Source organism: Heterocephalus glaber, unplaced genomic scaffold (genome assembly GCF_053883595.1).
Source record: "Heterocephalus glaber isolate CG9 unplaced genomic scaffold, H.glaber_assembly_v1.0 deba00001662, whole genome shotgun sequence".
NCBI lineage: Eukaryota > Metazoa > Chordata > Mammalia > Rodentia > Bathyergidae > Heterocephalus > Heterocephalus glaber.
Window position 1 is genome coordinate 5,095,007 of NW_028258403.1, and position 17,482 is coordinate 5,112,488.

Genomic DNA, 17,482 nt, shown 5'->3' on the forward strand with positions numbered 1-17,482 from the left:
ATTTTCTTTCAGATATGAAACAAGAAAAAATGAGAGAGTCAGGAATGAGACTGAGAAGGAAGGAAAGCCAACTAAAGGCAGTGTAAGAGCAAGTTATCCCTGTGGGTAAGGGCCCACTCCTGAGCCCCATTTGAGAAGTTGTATAGAGCACATGCCAGCATTGTTCCACCAAGGAGCAAGCAGCTAGGGTACTGATCCCCCAGCTCCTGTCCCTCATTGGCTGGGGGCACTGTGGAGGCACTAACTCCTCCCATGCACAGGGCATGCTGCTGCAGGAAGCCTACAGTGTGCATAGGAATTGCCCACCAGAGACGTTTGTAACTCAATACGGCCAAGGGGATATAGGCCATCCCTCACAGGATTTGCCACTTTCTCTGAATTTCAGACTTCAAGGGTAAATGTGTATTGAGAGATAGTAGTTATTGCTTGGGTGCGTATTGTGAAAGCTCTAAGTGTAGATAGACCAAAACTAATCTTGTAGAACAGGGATCTGAAGGGAGAATAAGGATCCTGGAGGCTGGTCTTTCCCCTCAGGCACAATTCCATGCTGTCCTTTTACAGGTAGACTGGGTTCAACTTCAAACACATTCTATGTGTTTTTTTAGAACATTGTCCTTAAGTCACTCTAACTCTTGGATTTCTCGACTGCAGAATTAGAGACAAAACATGAGGTTCACAGAAATGTTTAGGACACAATGCATTATTGTCTCCTGACCTAATTTTAGCTCCTTCCTTTTATCTAAGACTTATAAACACACATTTTATTTTCTGTCAAAAGTGACACTATGTTAGCTGGTTTTAATAAGAGTTTCATCCTCCAAGGCCTCTTTTTTGATGTCCTTTATTATTTCTGTTGGTGACGGTTTTGAGCCAAAGTGTACACATTTAGAGCACAGGTTTATCTTTAATGACATGTTTTCTACCCAGATACCTCCTACATACCTCCCAAGTGTGGGGTGGTGCTGGCCACCACAATGTTCTCTCCAGTGATGTAGCTGACATCTGGGGAGCACAGAAAGGACACAACACTTGAGTCTTCAGGCTGTCCCATTCTGCATGAACAGGGCATGTGGGAATGAGTCTGGTGACAGTTTCCCCACATTCCCTGGGCTCCCATGTGACACTGAAATCAAGATCCTGTGGAAATGAGCAAAGAGTTGTAAGTGAAGACTTGTGAGCTCTACAAGGAACTGAGAAGTCATCTTAGACTTGGGGGAATTGTCAGATTCCTGGAAGGAGAGTGGGTTACAGTTCGCAGATGGATGGTATGTGATCTTTCATGCAGTTTCTGAAGTCATGTTAATTCAGATTCACAAGAGACTTTGTGTAACCATAACCTACCTCTGTAATCCATAAAATTTGTTGACATGTTACATAAAATTTGTGTCTTCAGTGATCTAAAGGAAAGGTTAAAAGGTTAGCGGTGCTCTTGCAGATAGAGTCATATGGGGTGTACATTGTGCAGGATGTGCGCCTGGGAAAGGATTGCTGGAGGACACTCTGATCTGTTCCTTGATGGAGGGCTGAGTCTGACTCTGCAGTGAATCTCAAGTGCTGTGAACCAAAACATCAGAGGAAGTGCCAACAGGTCTAAGTCTAAGAGTCTTGGTCTGTGGGGCAAGGCCTATAAGTAGTACTTACATTGCTCAATAGGGTAGGAAGAGGCATCATCCTTGGACCTCATCACTTTGACAAATTCTGCTTCTCTGATTCCTGGTGTTAGGCTGTTCACCTGGATGTTGTTTGGTGCAAGCTCCACTGCCAGGGTCTTGGTGAGGACCAGTTGTTCTATGACATTGTTGACTCCCAGCTTCTGTTGACACAAAGACAAAAGTTAATAGACTAGAACTAAGGACTTCCTGAGTTATGCCCAGGGAACCCATCCCTGTGATATTTGTTGACCATCAAGTCTGATGGAAAATACCCTAAAGAGATGGGAAGATGCTCCCTCCAAGCACATTTATGTAAAAGGCAACATCTGTGACACACAGTGATCACTTCTGCACATGAATAGTGCAGAGGAAGGAACTATCAAATGTTGGTTCTTTCCGTGTACCTGTTTTTCCAGATGAAATGAGGTAGGGTTTTTCTTATCTAACAGGAAGCCACACACAGATGATCATATTTAGAGTGACTGTGACCATTGAACCTTGCTTGGGAAAATAAGGACGGGGTAGGATGGGAGCTGAAGATAGTTATCATATGTGATTGAGTAGGGAAGTTACATGGAAGAGGGATGAAGGATTCTGTGAAAGAAGAGCAGCTTGGGCCCGCTAGGGGGATTTCTGTCCATTTTCCTTTAATTCTTTTGCATTTGGACTTTGTTTTTATGGGAAAAATTTTGACAGTAGATTACATTTGTGAATGGCCATAGGAGTGCACATCTTTTCTAATTCTTCTTGTGTTAATTTTGGTAAGGCATATTTTTTTATCAAAAAATTGTCTATTTTATTACAATTTCAGTTTATGTTTGCCAAGGACTTCTATTTATCATTGTCATTCTCTTAGTGCCTTTTATATTGCCTTCAAGATGTCCAGCGGAGTCTTTTGTTCCTGATAACAGTTTTATTTGTACCTTCTTTTTTCCTGATCAGCCCTGCCAGAAATTTGTCAAAGTATTAGAGTTGTAAAAAAACAAATTTTTACTTTTCTTGATCCCTATATTGTATTTTGTTTTTCTATTTAATTTGTTTCTGCTCTGTATTGTGTTTCCTTTCTTCTACTTTTTCCTTGTTTAATTTCTTTTGTACATTTGAGTTTGAGTTTTTATTTAATTTAGAAAATATTGCATTCTGATAACCACTATTGTTTACAATCCAGGAAGATATACTTTTATTTCATTGTCTTAAAGATGGACTTAACATGGTGTATTCTAAATGCAGCAGTTGAGCTGAGAACTTTTGTACAATGTGTAGTGATTTGCTTTTCTGCCCTACTTCAAACAATTTCTCTACTCCGACCTTTTTGCTAGAACTATAATTTTCATAGAACTATTCTTCTCACCACCATAAACCTAGTCAGCAAAACTGGAAAAATGTGGTAAAACACACCATTTTGTCTAATCAGATTAACAAACTTTTGGGGGAAGGGTTGAGATAAGGTCTTGCTAAGTTGCCCAGGCTGTTGCCTAACCTACAATCCTCCTGCTTCAGCTCCCTGAGTTCTGCATTACAGGCATGGGCTACTATGCTCATCTATGAAAACTTAATTTGGCTAAAAATTCTAGCTGGACAATCTTTATATCTTAACCACAGTTACTGATATGCGAGGATTAACATCTAACATTCAATGTTGTGATTTTTTTATTCCCCCTAATTGTTCTGTTTCTTGTGCATGCTTAATTTTGCAGGTTTTTTTACTTTAACTTCCCTCTCTATTATTTGAAAATATACTTCATAAGCTATCACCATTCTTGCAGGTGTTAACCCAGAAAGTAAAACAGGCCTGTTTGTCACCATTCTGGACCTTGTGGCCTGAACTCCTTTGGCCAAAGAGAGGCTACTTCCGTTTTCCTGATTCCAGAACAGTTATGGGGAACCCAGCACTTCTGTATGTAGAACCTTCCTTCTCCATCCTGCAAAGCCCTTGCAGTGACTTACAAGTACTACTCTACATTTCTTCCCTGGGACACTAATGGCTAGAATCCTTTGGTTTCTTTAGGTGACCCAGAGTCTGAAACCCAAACTGTCACCATTCTTTTTTTTAAAAAAAAAATTTTTTAAACTTTATTTTTCTATTGGTACACACTTGTCATACATATTGATCACATTCATCACAGGGAATTTGTACCTGTACATAATATATCTTAATTCTTTTTTTTTCTCATTCCCCTCCCTTTAGCTCTTCTTCCCCTCCCCACTTACAAAAGCTGTTTCCTTTTTTTTTTTTACATTCCCTTTTTCTACCTTCCCTTCCCCCTCCCACTCCATTATCCTCCTTCCCACTTGAACATGTTCTTATTACTTCCAAATATCTATCCCCCATTATGCTCCTTATTTACCCCTCGGGTTTTTCACACCAAAGAAATAATACAATATTTAAACTTATGTTTTCAATTTATTGAAACTTAATCAATTTAATATTATGGTCTTGAACCCTCTGTAGAGTAATTGCTGATCACAACTATGACCCTCTTCAGCTGGAAGTAGCCAGAACAGTCTTCGCCCTTTGCCCCCTCACAGCAGTTAGGGGTACTTCTTCAGAGGGAGAAATGTTGCAGATAGGTAAGTTAGATATCTTGTAGGCAGTTAAACAAGGCCAGCCCACAAGGAGACATCAAGGAGGACAGTGAAGACACATTCACTGAGCGCCAGCATTGTAAAAAGAGAAACTACCACACCCATGTAGGATAAAAAGCAGTATCATATTCTAAATAGGTATCAGTGATCTGGGTGGGGGACCAAGATCTCCAGGAAAGATCCCTGACCCACCTCTTACCACTGAAGAAGCTTGCTCATTCCTTGTAGGCTTGCTACGTGACTTCTTTCCCCATTGGATCCCCATTTAATCAACATTACCTAAAGGACTGTACTTGTAATCTTACTACTTGACTGTAGTTTTGTCCCACTTGAAACTGTCTCAACTCATCATTTTGTCCCATAAAACACCTTTAAGAAGTTGGGTGAGTGGGCAACCCACTTTCCAGTCCCCCTTCTGTCTCTCTTAGACAGAAGTTTTCTTTCTCTCAATAAATTTTTCCTACTCTTAAAAAAAAAAAGATTATGGTCTTGAGTGCATCCATTTTTCTACAATGACTCAAGTTTATCCTTCTTTATGGCAGAGTAGTACTCCATTGTGTATAAATACTACATTTTCGTGGGCCGGAGATTTAGCTCAGTGGCACCATGCCTGCCTCGCAAGTGCAAGGTCCTGAGTTTAATCTCCTGTATGGCAAAAACAAAACAACACCCTATATTTTCTTTATCCATAAATCTATACATCTATTATGTAGGGGTTTTTTTTTTTTTTTTTTTTGTACTGGGGATCAAACTCGGGTCCTTTCGCTTGCAAGGCAGGTGGCGGAACCACTGAGCTAAATCCCCGGCCCTATAAATCTATTATGTGATATGGGCTGTTTCCAAGATTTAGCTATTATAAATTGTGTTGCTATAAATATGGGTGTGCATATATCACTGTGGTATGATGCTTTTAGTTCTTTGAAGAAGGTACCTAGAAGGGGAATAGCTGGACCAAATGGAACCTCTACTTTTAGTTTTTTGAGGAATCTCCATAGTGGCTGTGCCAGTTCACACTCCCACCAGCAATGGAAAAAGGTTCCTTTTCCCCACAGCTCCACTAGCATTTGTTATTGGATGATTCTTGATGATGACCATTCTTTCTGGAGTGAGATGGAATCTCAGTGTTGTTTTAATTTGCATTTCTTAAATGACCAGTGATGTTAAGCATTTTTTCATATATTTATTTGCTGTTTCTACTTCATCTGAGAAGTGTCTATTCATTTCAGATGCCCATTTGGAGATTGGCGGTTTAAAATTAGGAGGTCTGGGGGGGGGTGTTGTTTTTTAATATATTCTAGATGTTAGTCTTTTTTCTGAGAAGTAGCTGGTAAAAATTTCTTCCCATTCAGTGAGTTGTCTCTTCACTCTGTTGGTGTATTTTTTTGTTTTGTTTTTTGGTTTTGGGGTTTTTTTGCAGTACCAGGGATCAAACTCAGGACCTTGCACTTGCCAGGCAGAAGCTGGCACCACTGAGGTAAACCCCCGGCCCAGAAGCTCTTTAATTTGATGTGCTCCCAGTGGTTGATTCTTTGTAATATTTCCTGTGTGATCATGGTTTTGTTCATAAAGTCTTTGCCTACACCTATGTCTTCTAGAGTTCTACATGTTCTAGCTTCCAGCAGACTGTTTTTATATTTAAATCTTTGATCCATCTCAGTTTTAGTTCAGTGCCTGGTGAGAGATATGGGTCTAGGTTCAATTTTTGGCATGTGGAAAGCTAGTTTTCCTAATATTTTTTAAAGAGGCTATCTTCATTCCAGTGAAAGTGTTCTTAGAGTTGTTTCTGCATCTTCTAATCTGTTCCATTGATCCTTGAGTCTTTATTTTTTTGAATCATGGTAGTTTGTATTATAACTTCATATCTGGGATTGTGATATCCCTTGACTTGCCCTTGTTACTCAGAATTGCTTTTGCTACTCTAGGACTTTTCTCATTCCATGTGAATTTTAGGGTTGTTTTCTGTAGTTCCATGAGGTATGCTATTGGCATTTTGATTTGAATTGCATTAAATATGTATAATAGTTTTGGGAGTATGGCCATTTTCACTATATTGGTTCTGCCTATCCAAGAACAGGGGATATCTTTCCATTTTCTTAGACCCCTTTGATCTCTTGTTTTCAGAGTACTCTGGTTTTCAATGTAAAGGTCTTTTATTTCCTTTATTAGACTGACTCCCAAGTATTTCATTTTCTTGATGCTATCATGAAAGGTGTGGTTTCTCTCATTTCCATCTCAGCAAGTTCATTGTTTGTGTACAGGAATGCTACTGATTTTTGAATATTGGTTTTATATCCTTCTATATTGCCATATTTGGTTATTAATTCTAGGAGTCTTTTGGTGGAGTTTTTGGCATCTACTATGTACAGTATCATCTTCAGCAAATAATGATAATTTAACTTCTTCCCTTTCTATCCATATTCCTTTTATTTCTTTCTCTTATCTAATTACTGTGGCTAATGTTTCCAGAACTATAGTGAATATTGAACAGGAGTGGTGAGAGTGGGCATCCTTGTCTTTTTCCTGATTTTAGAGTGAGAACTTTCAGTTTTTGACCATTTAGTATAATATGGCTCTTGGTTTGTCACAGATGGCTTTTATCAGATTGAGATAAAGACCTTCTATTCCAATTTCCTGTAGGGTTTATAAAATCATGAATGGGTGTTGTATTTTGTCAAATGCTTTTTCTGCATCTATTGAGATGATCATGTGGTTTTTGCCCTTGGTTTTCTTAATGCGGTGTATTACCTTTATTGACTTGCGTATGTTGAACCATCCCTGCATCCCTGGTATGAATCATTTTTTTTAATTATACATTTATTGCTTTGTTTTGTTTTTGGTACTGGGGATCAAACTTGGGACCTTGAGCTTGCGGGGCAGGTGGCAGAACCACTGGGCTAAATCCCCGGCTCCTCCTGTTATGAATCATAATTGGTCATGGTGTATAATCTTCTTAATGATTTGCTGTGTTCTGTTTCACCGTATATTATTGAGGATTTTTGCATCTATGTTCATTAAGGAGATTGCCCTGTAGTTTTTTGGTTTGGGAGGGGTTGGTTTTTTGTTTGGTTGGTTTTGTGTTTTTATTTTTGTTTTGGGGGGAGGTTTTGCTTGGATCCTTCTCTGGTTCTAGAGGAATGAGTTTGGGTCTATTGTTTACCTTTCAATTTCATTAAAGAGTTTGAAGAGTAATGGCATTATATCTCTAAATTTCTTGTGGAAATCTTCATGAATCCATCAGGATCTGGGCATTTCCTTGTTGGTAGTTTTAAAAATTCCTTCTTTTTTACTGACTGACATTGAGTTATTTAGAATTTTTATATCTTTGATTCAGGTTTGTAATTCATCTAGGAATCTGTCTATTTCTTTTGAGTTTTCCATCTTATTAGAATACAGGTTCTCCAGAGCAGAAATCAATGCAATGGAGAATAAGAGAATGATACAAATAAAATCATTGAAACAAAGAGTTGATTTTTTGAAAGAATAAATAAAATCTATAAACCCTTAGCCAACCTTATCAAAAAAAGGAAAGAAAAGGCTCAAATCCATGCAATTAGGAACAAAAAAGGTGAAGTCACAACAGATCCAGCAGAAATCCAGAGGATCATCAATACCTACTTTGAGAACCTGAATTCTAATAAAATGGAAAACACAGAAGAAATGGACCAATTTCTAGATATATATGAATTACCAAAGTTGAATGAAGAAGATATAAAAATTCTAAACACCCCAATTACAATCAGTGAAATTGAAAATATGCTTAAAAATTTACCAACAAAGAAAAGCCCAGGGCATGATGGCTTCACTGCTGAATTCTACAAGACATTTAGAGAAGAACTATTGCCATTACTCTTTAAACTTTTCAATGAAATTGAAAGGGAAGCAATACTTCCAAATTCATTCCTGGAAGCAGGTGTTACTTTGATTCCAACACCAGGGAAAGATCCAACCAAAAAGAGAACTACAGGCCAACCTCCCTAATGAACATAGATGCAAAAATCCTCAATAAGATACTGGTAAACAGAATACAGAGGGTCATCAAGAAGATCATACACCCTGACCAAGTCGGATTTATCCCAGGGATGCAAGGATGGTTCAACATATATAAATCAATAAATGTAATACATTATATTAACAGAGCCAAGGACAAAAACCATATGATCATCTCAATAGATGCAGAAAAAGCATTTACAAAATTCAATATCCATTTATGATAAAAAAAAAACCCTGCACAAAATTGGAATAGATGGTCTTTATCTCAACTTGATAAAGGCTATCTTTTAAAAATCAACAGCCAACATCATACTAAATGGTCAAAACTTGAAAACCTTCAAGGTAAAATCAGGAACAAGACAAGGATGCCCACTATCACCACTCCTGTTCAATATAGTTCTGGAAACATTAGCCACAGCAATTAGACAAGAGAAAGAAATAAAAGGAATAAAGATAGGAAAGGAAGAATTTAAACTGCCATTATTTGCTGATGATATGATACTCTGCATTGAAGACCCTAAAAACTCCACGAAAAGACTTCTAGACTTAATTGACAGATTCAATAGAGTAGCTGGATACAAGGTCAACACTCAAAAATTAAGATCCTCAGGCCAGGGATTTAGCTCAGTGGTTTCACCACCTGCCTCACAAGCTCAAGGTCCCAAGTTCAATCCCTGGTACCAAAAAGAAAAAAGAAAAAAAATTAATAGCCTTCTTGTACACAAATAACAGACTCACTGAAAGAGAAATTAGGGAAACAATCCCTTTCACAATACCACCTTAAAAAATGAAATATCTAGGAATCAATCTAATGAAGGAAGCAAAAGACCTCTACATTGAGAACTACAGCACTCTGAAAAAAGACATCAAAGAGGATATAAGACAATGGAGAGGCATCCCCTGTTCCTGGATAGGAAGAACTAATATACTGAAAATGGCCATACTTCCAAAACTGCTATACAGATTCAATGCAATCACAATTGAAATCCCAACAGCATATTTCACAGAACTAGAGAAAACAATCCAAAAGTTCATCTGGAACCAGAAGAGACCTAGAATAGCAAAAGCAATTCTAGGCAACAGGATTATTGCAGGGGGTATCACAATTCCCAACTTGAAACTGTACTACAAAGCCACTGTGATACAAACAGCATGGTACTGGCAAAGAAACAGACCCGAGGATCAGTGGAATAGATTAGAAGATGCAGAAACAACTCCAGACATACTCAACTACCTCATCTTTGACAAAGGAGTAAACCATCCTCACTGGAGGAAAGATAGCCTTTTTAATAAATGGTGTTGGAAAAACTAGATTTCAACTTGACAAAGATTAAAACTAGATCCCTATCCTTCACCATGCACTAAACTAAAATCCAAGTGAATTAAAGATCTAAATATTAATACAGAAACACTAAACTTGCTGCAAGACAAGTTAGGTAGAACTCTCTAAAACATTGGCATATGAAAGGACTTTATGAACAAATCCTCAATAGCACAGAAACTAGCATAAAGAATCAACAACTGGGATCTCATCTTATTAAACAGCTTCTGCACTGCAGGAGAAACCACTAACAGAGCCAAGAGACAACCTACAATGCGGGAAAAAATTTTACTACCTGTTCCTCAGACAAAGGTCTACTATCTAGAATATATAAAGAACTCAAAAAAAATCAGACCTCCCAAATTCAAAAATGGGCATCTGAAATGAGCAGACATTTCTTGGGCAAAGAAGTAAAAGCAGTAAATAAACATATGAAAAAATGTTCAACATTACTGGTCATTAGAGAGATGCAGATGAAAACGATGCTGAGATTCTGCCTCATTCCAGAAAGAATTGGCTGCTATCATGAAATCAACCAATAACAAGTGCTGGCACGTCTGTGGGGAGAAAGGAACCCTTCTTCATTGTTGGTGGGAGTGCAGACTGGTGCAACCACTATGGAAATCAATATGGAGATAGCTCAAACAACTAGGATTGGAAGTCCCATTTGACCCAGCTATTCCTCTGCTGGGTATCTTCCCAAAAAAATTAAAAAGAATCATACCACAGTGACATATGTGCACCCATGTTTATAGTGGCATAGTTTGTAATAGCTAAAACTTGGGAAAAGCCCAATTGCCCATCAACTGGAGACAGGATAAAGAATATGTGGGTTTTTTATAAAATGGAGTACTACTCAGCTGTAAAGAATGAGAAACTGGAGACATTTGAAGCTAAGTGGATGCACATTGAAGCTATACTCTTAAGTGAAATAAATAGGACACACATGTAAATACCAAATAGTTTCTCTGGTGTGAAAAACTAAAAGTACAAATAAGAATCAAAATGTATAATTGATATTGTGAAATAGGAAGAAAATGTCTAAAACAGTAGGGGAAGTGGAAGGGGTAGGGGAAAGGAAAGAAGGGAAAAGAAAAAATATGAGAAAAGGAAAAACATGGAAACAAAGTCTTTGTAAATATGGAAGGGTGGAGGGTGTGAAGGAAGGGCAGGGGAATGGGGAAAAAAATAAGAACCAAGATACATCATGTACAGGTACAAGATCCCAATGATGAATGTAACTGTATTGTATACCTAAAATGTACCAATAAACTAAATGGAAAAAAAAGAATACAGGTTCTCAGTGTAGAAGAATTCATTGTGATTTTTCCCTGTTCATTCCTAATTGCATAGAATTAGGTCTTTTATTTCCTTTATTTGATAATGTTGAGTAAGGGTTTGTTTATTTTATTTACTCTTTCAAAAACAATTCTTTCACACATTAATTCTTTGTATTGTTTTCTTAGTATCAATTGAATTAATTTCTCTAATCTTTATAATTTCCTCCCTCAAATACATTTTGGGGTTAACTTGCTTTTCTTTTTCTAGAAACTTGAGTTTTAAAATTAGGTTATTTTTTTGAACTCACTCTTTTTTTCTGATGTAGCAATTCACCTCTATAAATTTCCCGCATAGGACTGCTTACATTACATCCTAGGAGTCCTGGTATGTTATACTGGCATTATTGTTTAATTGTTGAAACTGTCTAATTTCTTCTTTCATTTTATCTATGACCTGTGGTTATTTCAAAGGGTGTTATTTAATTTCCATGTGTTTATCTGGGTTTTGTGGTTTCTATTTTTATTATTTATTAATTTTATTGGTACATTTTAGGTATACAATATAATGACATTCATCATTGGAGATTTGTACCTCTACATAATATATCTTAATTCTTATTTTTCCCCCTTCCCCTATCCTCCCTTCAACCCCTCCACCCCTCCCTATTTACAAAGACTTTGTTTCCACTTTTTCATTTTCTCATATTAATTCCATTCCCCCTTCCTTTCCCCCACCTCTCCCACTTCCCCTTCCCCTTTAGACCTTGTCTTCCTATTTCACATTATCTATTATATATTTTGATCTTATTTATACTTTCAGTTTCTCACACCAGGGAAACTATTCAGTATTTACTCATGTCTGTCCTATTCATTTCACTTAAGAGTATTGCCTTACACAGTTTGTAAGAGCTAAAGCTTGGAAGCAGCCCAAGTGCCCATCAACTGGAAATTGGATAAAGAAAATGTGTTTTTTTTATAAAATGGAGTACTACTCAGCCATAAAGAACAAAAAACTGGAGTCATTTATAGCTAAATGGATACATATCAAGGCCATACTCAAGTGAAATAAATAGAACACACATGTGTAAATACTGAATATTTTCTCTAGTGTGAGAAACTGATAGTGTAAACAAGGGTTAAAGTGATTAAAATGAATAATTGATAATTTGAAATAGGAAAAAATGTCCAAAGATGGAGGAGTGAAGGGAGGGGAAGAGGAAAGGAAAAGAGGGAAAGGAAAAACTATGAGAAAAGAAAAAAAAATGGAAATGAAATCTATGTAAATAGGGAAGGGCGCACAGGTAATGGGGAACAAAATAAGAACCAAGATATATCATGTACAGATACAGACACCCAATGATAAATGTAAATGAATTGTATACCTAAAATGTACCAATAAAAGAACTAAAAAAAAAAAGAGTATTGCCTTAATGTGCATCCATTTAATTATAAATGCCTCTATACTACTCAGCCATAAAGAATGAGAAATTAGAGGCATTTTTGTGGTTTCTTTTCCTGTTGATTTACAATTTAATTTAATCTGATTTGATCTGATTTCATATGATCTGATTTCCAATTATCATATGATCTGATAATAAGCATAGTATAATTTCAGTTCCTTTGCATTTACTTAAGCATGTTCTATGAGCTAGTACGCAGTCTATTTTGGAGAAAGTTCCATGTGCTGTAGAGAAGAATGTGTATTTTATTGTTATTGTGTGGAACACTGTAGATATCTACTAAGTCCATTTGTTCAAAGATTTGGTTCAGCTCTGATTTTTTTTGTTCATTTTTTTTGTCTATTTGATCTGTCTAATGGTGACAATGGGGTATTGAGGTCTTGCATTACAATTATATTAGTACTTATCTAATTTTTCATGTTCATTAATGTTTGTTTTATATATAGTTGTACCTTGATTCATGAACTCAATTCTCTGCACAATTCTGGTTGCAAACCAAACTGGATGAGAACTGAATCAAATTTCCCCATAAGGTAAACATTGGACCTAATCATTGAATTTGATTTGGTTCTGGTGCAACTTGGTTTGTAATCTGAATTGTGGAAAGAATCAAGTTTGTGAACTGAGGTACTACTGTAGTTGGGTGTGTTGATATTTCCTGCACATATATTTATGATGGTTATCTCTTTTTCTTGGATTGTTCCCTTAACAAGTATGTAATGACTTTGTCTCTTCTGATCAATCTTGGCTTGAAATCCACTTTGTCTGCAAATAGAAGAGATACCTCTACTTTTTTCTGGGTTCTTGTGACATAGAGTATTTTTTTCCATCCCTTGACTTTCTGTCTATGAATTTCTTTTTTGGGTTAAATGTGTTTCTTGTATGGAGCATATTATTGGATCTTGCTTCTTGATTCACTCTGCCAATCTGTTTCTTTTTATTGGTGAATTGAGACCATTCACTTTGATGGTTATAACTGATATGTATTGACTTATCCTTGTCATATCATTTTCCTGTTGTCCATTCCCTTTCTTTCCCTTCTGTTTAATTGCTTGCCTTGCCTGATGGATTCATTTGATTTGGATTCTCAGAATTATTGTCTTCATTGTCTTTTTCCAGAATATCCTTCAGAACTTTTTGGAGTGCTGGTTCAGTGGTCATGGGTTTCTTCAGGTGTTCTTTATCATGGAAGTGTCTTATTTCTCTATCAATTTTGAAAGATAATTTTGTAAGGTACATCAATCTGGGTTGGAAGTTGTTTTCTTTTAGGGCTTGAAATACTTCACTTGACTTAAGCATTTGAGTTGAGAAATCTGCTGTGATTCTGATGGGCTTTCCTTTTTAAGTGATTTGTTTCTCTTTTCTAACAGGTTTTAATATTTTGGTTTTGTGTTGAATTTCTGGAATCTTGACTACTATGTAGCTTGGTGTATTTTTTTCTGACCATGAGTATTTGGATTTCTATATGCCTCACTTATCTGTATCCCAAGCTCTTTTTCCATGCTTGGAAAGATTTCTGCTATTACTTCTGTGTTTTTATGTCCTTTGTGCTATCTTCTGGTTCTTCCTTGAATGTAATTAATCTTATATTAGTCTTCTTTGCATCATCTAGCAGCTATTGAATTTATTTTTCATGGTTCCTTGCTATTTTTAAGAGATCTTTCACTTGATGATTGCCAACCACAAGCTTGTCTTCTAGAGCCGATAGTCTATGTTCATACTGGTTGACTCTGCTGTGTACACTTTCAGTAGAATTTTTAATCTCCTAGACTTCTATTTGAATCTGTTTCTCGTAATCCAGTTCTTTTCTAAGTTGAGCATTCATGGTTTCCATGACTTTCCTAAGTTCCTCTATTTTTTATCTGCATCACCTTTAGATTCACTAATCATTTCCTTCATTATGGTCTCTAATTATCAGTTTTGTTTTTGTCAAGAGACTTATTGATCTGTTTTGTTACTTCTGCTGGCATCATTTCACAAAATTCAGCTGGCAAGTTTTGTATTTCCTCCATGCCCCTTGCTTTGCTTTGAGTGAGTTGGACATTATGAGTTGCATCTTGCTCCTATGTTTTCTCATTTTCTATTTTTTGTTCATATATTTTCTGTGTTAAAGCTTATAAATTGCTTATGGTAGATAGCTTTATTACTAGTACTGAAACCTTTTTCACAAATGACTACTTTTCAGAAATATCTTTGAGGCATAGCTGGCTTTTGGCTTTTGAGTCTGTCCCAAAATCTTGCCTCTTTAATTTACTAGGGATGAAGTGTTGCTGCCTTTTGGCCTAGCACAGAGTTCCTTGGTACTGAACTGTTGTATTGTTAATGATCCCCAGACAATCAAGGTATTGGCATACAAGGAAGGTCAACTGATCACAACAACTATGTCATCTTGACTAAAGTAGTACAAGCAGTAATAACATTAGCATCAAGCATGGACTGGAAAATGACTATGGTAACTATTAATTTTCCACCTTTAATCATAGGCATAAAATTTTATAGTTATATAAAAAGATCTAAGACAAATCAGAAAATTATATATAGTAAATATCCACTCAGTAGAGTGATTTTACCCTAAGGGGAGGAAATTATTAAGGGATAAGAGGAAAAATTAGACAAATAAAAGAAGAGGACACGATTAGAAGGAAGGCTGAAGGACAAAGGAAGATTGTCCAAACCTCAGGAAACTGGTGAAGAAGACAGGAGGGAAAGAAAGAAGAAAAAACAAAAGCAAAACCAAAACAAACAAAAAACTAAAACTGATGGTCACACTCACACAAAACAAAAATAAACAATTTTAAAAACCCATAAATAGCAACAGAAACAACAAAAACTAAAAGCAAAGAAAAAGAAAGAAATTTTGTTTTGTGATATCAAGCCTGTGGTTATCCTCTGGGTTCTACAGTTTTGTGGTAATGTCCAACTCAGTGTATGACAAGGCTTTTGCTGATAGACAAAGGAGGCTGTCAGATCCCAGATCTGTGCTGGATAATCCCAGCAAACCTGCAAGAAGATTAGGGTGGGGTGCTGGTTAATCCCGGCAAGGCTGCAGTAAGATTAGGGCAGGGTGCTGGTTCTGGTACTTTCAAATCCACAGAAGTTCGGGCTGATCCTGGCCTCTGCTCTTGGGGTTGGGCCCTGAGTCATTCAACCTACAACACTCTGGGTGCCTTTTGCCAGCCTGACCATGCCTCCTTGACTCTGGACATCTCACACAGTTGTCCCTCACCCAATCACCATGGAAGTTTAATACTCAGAACCCTGAGATGAAGCCAACCTAGAATTGCTTTGAGTCCTGGGTTTAGTTGGCCCCTCTCTAAAATGGCATCTGACCAAGCATCCTCTCCAGGGGGCACGACAGTCACTTGGACTGAAGTTACTCACCAGCTATTATAGTGCACAGCATCCACTGTTCCAATCCACTGGTGTTTCTCCTTGGAGACCTCTGGAGTCACCTGTCCTCACTGTGTTTCTATAAATATGATCCTTCTCTTTCATGCCATGACCCAGGAGCCAGGGAGAAAGTGCAGATTGCCTCCTCCTTTTTTATGTGTTGAGGTCTTTCTCTTCACTTTCTCTGTGGGTTCTAATTTTCCCTTCAGGCCCTTCCTAGGTCCCAGAGATCCACCTCTCTCCTTCTTTACTTCCCCAAGGTGTTATTTTCCAGTTCTGAATCTTGGAGAGGTTGATTCAATACTGCTTACTGCTCTACCTTTTTCCTGGAAGTCCCTGTCACCATTCTTGTCTTGTTATCAGGTAGCTCCTTCTAAAAGTTGCTCAACAATTAAATGTTACTGAATTTTAGGTTGCTCACCTTTCCTTCTGGAGTTGAATTCCAGGTTCTTCTCACTTCAAACAAAGAGTTGAATGAAACAACTAAAAAGTAGTTGCAAAGTTTATTTGAAAAAGTAAAAGAGAAGAGTGAGAGAGAAACTGGCTCTCAGAGTGAGCTTAGGACAAGTAAAAGAGGGAAAAGCAGATAAAAGTACACCCTGGAGGACACTGAGTGGGTTATTATGAGGAAAGCCATGATGGAAAGCTCTTCTTGCCAGTTGATTTGATTCATGTGATCGAGACTTTAGCATGTTCTCCTAGTGTGGGTCATAGACACAGAATCCCCACATCCCTGGCCATAACTCCTTTTATGCCCCTCATTTTGGCCACCAGCTGCTCTCAGTCCTCAGCTTTTCCCATATGGCATATGGTATCCATCATGCTCAACCTCTCTGCTTTTAGCCTGGCCACTCCCTGGTCCATATTGTGCTGGTTCTGGCTGCTGATGTCCACATGCAGCCTATCCTGAGCTAGACATCTGGCTATAGCAAAGCCAGTCTTGCAGGCAGAGATAGAGAGGATGTGACTTTTTAGCCTTAGATTGAGCCTTACTTTCACACTTTATTTCTCACCACAGTGTCCCAGAACTTCTCTCCACTAACCCAGACTAGCTAATGTCATCCCCCACTCTTAGATGGTAAGAGGACCAGGAGATGTAAAGAAGGGACACATCAGTCATGGGTGTGTGGGGCCTCCTGTGTACCATATCACCTCCAACTGGAACTACTATGGTGACAATTCATTCCTAGTTCCTCAAGATTTTGGTCTTCTTGGCAACTGCAACCTTAAAGCTTCTTGTCTCAGGGCTGTGAATCCACTTATTTCTCACAGGCATGCAACTTGGAAGGATGGGGTTATTGCCCACTATAGCAAAACTCTTGACTAATAAAGGTATGAAGCAACGGCTGAGGTCCCTCTACCTTCCCCTCATGGGTAACTCTGAGATGCAGTTCATGTTTCCTTCTGGATCTATAGATCCATCACCCAGTGCCCTATACTGGGGCCATCTTGGTAACATATCCTACACTGGCTTTGTCCCCTTTCCTTGTTTTATCTTGTGTTTCTTGTTCTTTTCTTTAGGCTTACATTTCCCCCAAGTTGTTGGCATTTCATTCTCAGAGGCTATGCTTTTTGGATTCAGACTAAGACAATGAGGTTAACAAAATATAGAGACAGTTCCAAAATTCCCAAAGAGTTGCTCTTTCCCAGTTGTGGATCCTGTGATCATGGCAACCTTGTTGGCCAGCTTGAGCCTATTATTGGCCCTACTTTTGATGCTTCACATGGGGAGTGGAGGTGCCAGAGGCAGGAGGCTTTTCAGGGTCAGGGCCAAAACATGGAGGTCTGGTCTTCCTTTTGGTG

General features: G+C 37.8%; 1 protein-coding gene across 2 annotated transcripts in view; it reads right to left on the bottom strand.

The window, feature by feature from the left end:
* Positions 1–17,482, bottom strand: part of LOC147822325 (uncharacterized) — a 289,748-nt gene that overhangs the window by 109,634 nt on the left and 162,632 nt on the right. For both annotated transcript variants that reach the window (XM_087197225.1, XM_087197224.1), the window contains exon 4: positions 1,642–1,813. In XM_087197225.1, the coding sequence (XP_087053351.1) occupies positions 1,642–1,813 (172 nt within the window). The remainder of the gene's footprint in view (positions 1–1,641; positions 1,814–17,482) is intronic.